The sequence below is a fragment of the Chanos chanos genome, chromosome 7 (genome assembly GCF_902362185.1).
Source record: "Chanos chanos chromosome 7, fChaCha1.1, whole genome shotgun sequence".
In the NCBI taxonomy this organism is placed as follows: domain Eukaryota; kingdom Metazoa; phylum Chordata; class Actinopteri; order Gonorynchiformes; family Chanidae; genus Chanos; species Chanos chanos.
This window is the reverse complement of record NC_044501.1, coordinates 21,489,351-21,497,699: the sequence shown is the minus strand read 5'-3', so window position 1 is coordinate 21,497,699 and position 8,349 is coordinate 21,489,351. Positions and strand designations below refer to the sequence as shown.

General features: G+C 39.1%; 1 protein-coding gene across 1 annotated transcript; it reads left to right on the top strand.

Annotated features, from left to right (window-relative positions):
• Window positions 1-228: 228 nt before the first annotated feature.
• On the top strand, window positions 229-5,791 carry eif6 (eukaryotic translation initiation factor 6). Its single transcript, XM_030779874.1, has 7 exons — window positions 229-288; window positions 708-852; window positions 1,275-1,360; window positions 2,355-2,530; window positions 3,289-3,465; window positions 4,025-4,206; window positions 5,310-5,791. Exons 2-7 carry the CDS (start codon window positions 746-748, stop codon window positions 5,317-5,319), a joined length of 738 nt encoding a protein of 245 aa, XP_030635734.1. The 5' UTR covers window positions 229-288; window positions 708-745; the 3' UTR covers window positions 5,320-5,791.
• The last annotated feature ends 2,558 nt before the right edge of the window (window positions 5,792-8,349 follow it).

Sequence of the window (8,349 nt, the reverse complement as noted above, 5' to 3'; positions counted from 1 at the left end):
TTCTAACATTGTCTCCCCTTCAAAATGTGGCGTTTCGCTTTAGTCCTATACACAGTTCTACCCGATATCAAGACACTGCGGAGAAAATACAGAAAGTGTATTTAAAGAAAAGAGCGTTTTATGTAACGTACTAAATTATAGGGGTTAATCTTTTCTAACGTCAAAATAGACAAAATGACCCAGATCGGTGCAAGTATCTGAACGTACTGACGTAATCACGTTGTTGAGGAAGTGAACACGTGGGTTACGAGTTTCCACGTTCCTCCGGAGGCCGCGGTGCTGAATTTGGTAAATCTCTTAATTATCGTCTGTTTGTCCACATTGTGTTAAATAATTATTGTTATTGTTTTATGGTAAAAGTTAGTGAAGATATCACTTCATCAACATAGGAGCCTCTGCTATCGTTTCAGAACTTCAGACAACTTTTGGTTAATGTGGTCTGATAGCCGGTTGCTAGCCACGACGCACCTTTGTAGGCAAAATATATGGGCTTTTTTTTTAATGTTTTGGCATAAATGTTCTTTTTATTGATTGTAAAATGAATATGATAATATCATGAGTTATTCTCCAGTGCTTTCAGTTTCGCTTTTTAATGCTGAAGTCGTAATATCTATACCTCTGTCTTCACAGTTGCTTTTGTGGTTGTACATGCAAAATTCTCGAAACATGTTAAGATTCTGAGACGCTTCTTTCACTTGCATTTACAGTTATTGGACGACGCTGACTTCTTTTTAACGGTGAAAAAATGGCAGTCAGAGCATCTTTTGAAAACAATAATGAAATAGGTTGCTTCGCCAAGCTCACCAATACATACTGCCTCGTTGCAATCGGCGGCTCAGAAAACTTTTACAGGTATGTCCTCACGCCCATCTGTCTTTGCTTTAGTTTCCAAATACGTTTTTTTTTTTTTAGTTTTTTTTGGCGGGGGAGGGTTAACCCTAACCCGCAGTGAGTTTTGACATAATTCGACATTGCGAACATGCTCAAATACTTTACGTTTATAAATATCCATCTACAGTATCAACTCAATTCGAAAGCCCGTAAGTAATTCTGTTTAGTTGTCCAGTACCCCTCTTTACTAAGTGATCACCATTCACTTTTAGATTTGTGAGATGTAACACAGTATTTTCCATGTTACATTTGATCCTATATTCTTAACAGTGCTCTTAACAAAAAAAGCTTTTAAATTTCTCTCTCTCGCCTCTCTCTCTCTCTATCAATTGTGGCAAATATGCAAAACCTCATTTGATAACATTTACATCCTTTGCCTGCAGTGTCTTTGAGGGTGAGCTGTCAGAATCGATTCCCGTGGTCCATGCCTCTATAGCAGGATGTCGAATAATTGGTCGAATGTGCGTTGGTAAGTATGGTCGGGCTCAAAAGAGTCGCTTCAAAAGTCACCTTTCTTTCACCCTCCCCTTCCCCATCAGAACTCAGTCATGGTCACTGTCAGTGTAAATGTATTGAATATAGGAAGAGGCCAGTAGCCCCAAAAATCATCTCAGAGTGTCATTTACTCTGAGAAAGAATGGTGGGTGTCAAGTGTATATGAAAACAGCATGTCTGACAAGTAGACAGTTTCCCTTACTTATGTGTTGAATAAAGACAATAATGACATGTCTTTACTCTGAGTAGTACCTGGATTTTGGGTTAGTTGTAAACTCATCTCTTGAAACTTGTCTTGCAGTACTAATTTACTCTCATTATTCAGTGCCTTTAATGTCAAACAGTTAGTTTGACATTAAAGGCAATGTGTAGTTAAGTGTTACCATATGCTTTTTATTACAACATTAATTAGAACGCATCCATGAAACCAACAACTGATCAAGATAAAATGAAGCAAATGTTCCATTAAAGTGTTAGTCATTTTAGCTTAATAAACATTAGAAAAGAATACAGAGTAATCTCTTTGTGCAGGGAAATAAAAGCATATGAGCTCTGTGTGTTTTTGTTTGGTTTTTTTTTCCCTGTTGTATAACCAGATGTCTCATGACAGTACTGGTAGTCATGGTTACAGAGATAGTGGTAAACTCTGGGGAAATCTCATGCTGAATTTACCAACCTGCCAAATGCAGATTAATCTTATTATTATTATGTTTTCAAGATTTTTTTTTTTTTTCAGTTTTGTTCTGCCATATCTTTTTTTTTTAAATACTAGGAACTGCCATGTTGAGTGTAACAAGGATGTCGTACCCGTATTTGGTTATCTGATGTTGTAATTTAAATTCGGAAAGAAAAAAGTCAGAGCAAAACAAAAAGAGAGTCTCAGTAAACGAAATGTCTCCTTTTTCTTTGTTGAAAGTAAGTGAGGTGAACATTACCGTTGAGTTGTGTAACGTGTGTGTGATCCTCAGGGAATCGTCATGGTCTCCTGGTGCCAAACACCACCACAGACCAGGAGCTGCAGCACATCCGGAACTGCCTTCCAGACTCGGTCAGGATACAGCGAGTAGAGGAGCGCCTGTCCGCCCTTGGAAACGTCATCGCCTGTAACGACTACGTGGCTTTGGTTCATCCTGACCTGGACAGGGTGAGAAAACCTTTCCTCTGTGTGTCCCCTTTGTGTTTTGGTGAACTACCCTAAAGAAGGCGATCATGGCCCCTACAATATCCAGCACTGAAAGAATGATAATAGGAGGAATACTCGACAGTAGGGTAAAGAGGAGTCAAATTGACACTTTTTCCCCTCGATCATTTACATCTCTTGTGCGTTAAGGAATGTATTTCCAACTGGGATCTTTTTTATGGAATTAGGATGTCGCTCGGCCCTTTCACAGACAATAACCAAAGTGATATAACATTTGCTTATAAGCCAGTAGGATGGTTCTTTTCATTATACAACAGCAAGTTTAAATTCAACAGAGAACAATCATTTTAGCCATCACTGGGATGTGTTTTTTTGGGAGAAAGTGTTTTTTCCAGGGAAATAAAACACTTAAAAGCCAATCAGAACACTTTTTACGCTCCAAATTCATGCTTGCAGCCAACAGCAGTTACATTTAGTTCTTCTGGCCAATACTGAACTTTTCCCAAGAGTGGCAATTTTCCAGACCAGTCTTTTTGAGAACACGTATTATGTAACGTGAATGCTTTGGCAGTAATAAATCATAGTTTTTAATGTGTCTGATGTCATTAGGCTTTAAAGCACAGAGAATACAGGTATTGTTGTTGCTGTACACAGACAGTGAAAATGAATTAGATATAAGGATAGTCAAGGTGTCTAGACATTTCATTGTCCACACACTGCTCTCTGAACAAACCGTCTGACCCTGATCACATCCGTTTCAGGAGACAGAGGAGATCCTGGCAGACAGTCTGAAAGTGGAGGTCTTTCGCCAGACGATAGCTGACCATGTTCTAGTTGGCAGTTACTGTGCCTTCAGTAACCAGGGAGGACTCGTTCATCCCAAAACCTCCATAGAAGACCAGGATGAGCTTTCTTCTCTTCTCCAGGTTCCCCTGGTGGTGAGTAACATCATCAGAAGCTCCTCTGCACATGCTCAGAGCACAAGGCTTGTTCCTGAAATCCTTTGCACATGCTCAGATGTCTGAAGACACACAGTGAACTACACACATATTCAGAGGATTCTGGAACCTGTACATATTTTTCATAGATATGGGGTTGAGGGTTCTTTTATGCACTGCTGGCACTGAAGAACCTTTAAAATTAACTTTAAAAAAAGAAAATTAGGGGACTTAAGGAAATATCTGTGTTTATTCCCTGTTATTAGCAAACTGGCATAAAAATTAATACATGTATGTTCGATCTGGCTCACAGCTCAGGGGTTATATTTGAACTTTAAGGGAAACGTTGACATCTTACAGAAAACGTCTCCATAAAACAAAGAGTCAGATTAAGCACCACAGCATTCATGCCACAGACATTTGAAAACCTTAGGATAGAGCCTGAGAGTACAGGTATGTGCTGACCCTCCGTTGGAGCTATTCATGTGAGCTAAGATAAAATGTATAGCAAAGTGTATCCTCCTTAACCAGTGTCTATGGCCTGTCTCCTACTCTCCAGGCAGGCACAGTTAACCGTGGTAGTGAGGTCATTGCCGCGGGCATGGTGGTGAATGACTGGTGTGCGTTCTGCGGGTTGGACACCACCAGTACCGAGCTGTCAGTCATTGAGAGCGTGTTCCGGTTGAGTGAGACCCAGCCCAGCGCCATAGCAACCACAATGAGGGATTCACTCATTGACAGGTAATAGCTATGTGCAGAAGTGTCACACTCTGAAATGAAGAAGTCTTTCATTAAATGAGTTACTGCTGTCATTCAGGTGACTGCCATGAAATGGTAAGAGTAATGTTGAACGATGCTATACCTTCCGCAAACAAAAATGTGTGGTGAGAAACATTTGTCAGAGGGAGGAAGTATAAGCTGAACACTCACAAATCACAACAAAGACTGCCATTCACTCATCTCTGGTAACACTGAAGAAATTGTCTTTTAATGCTGAAGTAACTAATGAACACATCTGAAAAAAAGTATTAGTTGCTTCTCACTTTTAGTGTAGAGTTTGAGTGACAAGTTCTCTCTCCCCAGAAAAGCCATTTTTATAAGAGTTTACAGAGCTGACCACCTTATTGGTAACAATAAAATAATTATATTTGTTTTCTAATTAACATAGACAGATGTTAGTGTGTGAGATCTGCACGTAGGTAGCGTTTTAAATATGTCAGTAAACACAAACAGTTTAACTGTTGAAAAATGACTTTTATGGGATGACTCTCTTACTCACTTTGTGCTTAGTCGTTCTTCATAGTCATTCATGTGTCTGTCTCTGTACAGTTACCCATGTTACTGGTCATAGTCATTCATGTGTCTGTCTCTGTACAGTTACCCATATTACTGGTCATAGTCATTCGTGTCTCTGTCTTTGTACAGTTATACATGTTACTGGTCATAGTCATTCATGTCTCTGTCTCTGTACAGTTACCCATATTACTGGTCATAGTCATTCGTGTCTCTGTCTTTGTACAGTTATACATGTTACTGGTCATAGTCATTCATGTGTCTGTCTCTGTACAGTTACCCATATTACTGGTCATAGTCATTCGTGTCTCTGTCTTTGTACAGTTATACATGTTAATGGTCATAGTCATTCATGTCTCTGTACAGTTACCAGTGACCCATGTTACTGGTCATAGTCGCTCAAGTCTCTGTCTCTGTATGTTTAACAACGACCCATGTCACTGGCCATGTAAAACACAGTTTGCAGTTCCTCAATGAAACTTGCACTTTGTATGTACTTGTTGAGTTCTCTGAACTGACTGATGCTTCTGTTCTGTGTTTGTTTTTTTCAGCCTCACATAAAACATGAATGGTTTGAGTGGTCTTTAAGTGTGAAGTGGTGACTGCCCACTGAGGAGAGGAACAGCTGAGCATCAAATGGCTGATAATCTACCTGTCTCTCTTTGGCACAACTCGTTAGTCTGCCATTTGAGACACTGCTTCTTAAATTTGTACCATTAAAGAAAAACATAAAAATGTCATTCTAATGTTAATGTACGGACTAATAGTCACATTAAGATGTTTTGTCATAACTCCTCAATGTTGTGACAGTCTGATTTTTGTAATAGGGCAGTGTTCCTGTATTAAAAGGCAAGGAAAATTATTATTTTTAACTCATTAACTGTAAGAGATAAAAACGCAGGTTCTTTTCACTCCTGTATCAAAGTGCACAACATTACAAATGGAACTTCGTATGGTCAGCGTATGAGTGAATGAAATGACATGTTAAAATCAGTTGTGTCTCCTTTGTAAGTATGCAGAATAAAATAAGTCAAACGGATCCCAGTGGAACACAGGAGGGAGAGTTTCTTTTCATGTGGAATATGGCTGAGACAACCTGTGCCGTGTTTCGCTGTAATTTAGTGCTCAAATTTTTAAAGAATTTGACAAAACGTTTGGTGTCACTTTGCGACACCCTGTGAAATACAGCATGCTTTCAAACTCAGTAGACTTCCTTTCACTGTCATTTGGGCCCAATCCAAAACCTCCTGGCCTTTATAAGTATGACATATTCTTCTAACCACACCAAGGCAGATGTAACTGAATGTTGCATTCGTGAGACGCTCTAAATGTACTGGGGATGAAATGTAGGCAGCTATTCCACTCCCGGGTGTAGCGGCGAAAGCCCTCAATGGAAATTTACCTTAAAAACACAAACATTCTAAGTTCTAGTACGCCTAAGAGTAAAAAATGCTTTTTGTGTGGTAATAGTGTAATGGAGAACAACAAGACCTGGAACTGGAAGGTCGTGAGATGGAATGGTGTTTTTAAAGCAGTGGATAGAGAACATTTTAAATAGTATGCTTCTACCCACAAATAGAGAAGTAACACTGATGGATGCACCAGTGATAACTAAAATCAGAAAGGTTTTTAAAAGTGGTTTGTAAAGTCAGTAGAGTGAAGATTTGAAGAGAAAAATAAGCAGACATGGATTAACTATGTTGCTTCATAACAATCATCAAAGAAAGCCAATGCTGTAGATAATCAGTATTTGCATGCTAAAGGCAAGAGGATATAGATGAGTGGACATGAGAAAGAACAGTACCCCAGCCAGCACAATTAGTCTGATGAACTGCAAAGACAATAACAGAATGATTAATGAGAAGGGAGATCTGATTCATGTCTGCTGACACTCTATACCTCATAGTGGAATTACTGTGGTAAAAAAGTATTCTCTAAGTATTTGTATTTGAGGAGATGTGAGGAGAAGTCCCGTAGGTCTCGGAGACATGGAGATTGCAGGTTGTATCAGCTCCTCGGTTGTATGGTCTTGTACATGCCAGGAATTTTCTATGCCAGTTTCTATGTGCAGTTCAGGCAAGTGAGAGAAATACAGGAGGTACACACAAATTGATTACGTGGTGACAGCAAACTAAACAATAATAAAAAATGATTTAGCTAGTCTTGAAGACGTCTTGAAGTTCTGAAGTGATTCAACTGCTTTTAAGTGATTGTGTAGAACATTGCACTAATCAAATTACAATCAAATATAGCATTTCTTCTTAACTGTGGTTAAGTAATATCTGCCAGCACGATCTGTCAGGGCTTGTGCTCTCATGACAATCTGCTGCCCTCTAGTGGCACTTTTTTTTGTCGTTCGTGTAAATCTAAATTTGCTAAAACTTGGACAGCTGCAAAACCAATACTGTACCGAATCAACACAACAGTTCAGACACTTAAAAAAGTCTTTAGTTGTAGACAACAACCCTGACACCAGATGACTTAAATAGTTTTATTATGATATAGGGTTTAGCTCCCCCCCCACCCATTGAAGTCATTGTGCCCCAAAGAGAATACCCTCCCAGACCTCTGTTTGACCCACAGATGCTACATGAAATGTCTGATGAGGATTTTCATAACTTGAAGACAGACTATCCTACTAATTCTCACATACAACCTGTTGTAGAGGATTGTCATCCAGAATGTTCTAATGAGTTAATCACTGTATTTGTAAAACACTGCGTCATTAATTTCTGTGTCTATTGAAAGTTCTGACAAAATACTATAGATTTTTAAGTGTAGTGTAAACATGTCACAAAATGTCTACTTGGGTTAGTTTAAATAAGTTTCTGCAACAAGCACAGAACCAAATATTGTTGGAGTATAGTCACATTGGATACTCTTTGATTGTTTTACTCAGTCTTGAAATGAAAAAAACAAGGCTTTATCTAATTTGGTCTTATAGTAGTTTACATTTTAAATGTAGAAATCATCACTTTGCTTCAAAGAAATTTAAAGATTTAACCCCTTCAGACCTAGAGCTAGCCTAGCAATTGTTGATCATCCAGATGGTATGCTGAGGGAAGCCTTTGGGCATTTTAAACCTGGCCCTCCCAAAATACCACACATCAAAGACTTGTTCATCTTATGACCCAGTAGATCTAAGGAATCTACCAGCTTATGCAAGGTACACTGTCACATCATACCCACTTTTCTCACTGTACAAAGAGGTCTGCACTAGGGCAGGATCTTGTAGGCTGCTGTAAATACTGTCACTGAATGAAACAAACCTCTCCACGTTATCACAGTGTTTTGGGTTGTGGTGTTCATCATTTGCAGGAAACAGGATATTTACAGTCCACCATGGTGACACTGAGGACAAAAGAGTTCCACACAGCTCTGTACTTCTTTAATGGACTTCTCCGTGTCAGCTAATGTGAGGTCCATGTGGAGGGTGAACGTCTCCTTCATGAATTCATGGAATAGTCAGGCATTATCAAAACAGGCTCCTGGAACAAGATTTTTCAGGAGTGTGTGTCTGTGTGTGTGTGTGTGTGTGTGAGTGTGTGTGTGTGAGAAAGAGAATTTGAATTTTCACATTGTATATTTTGA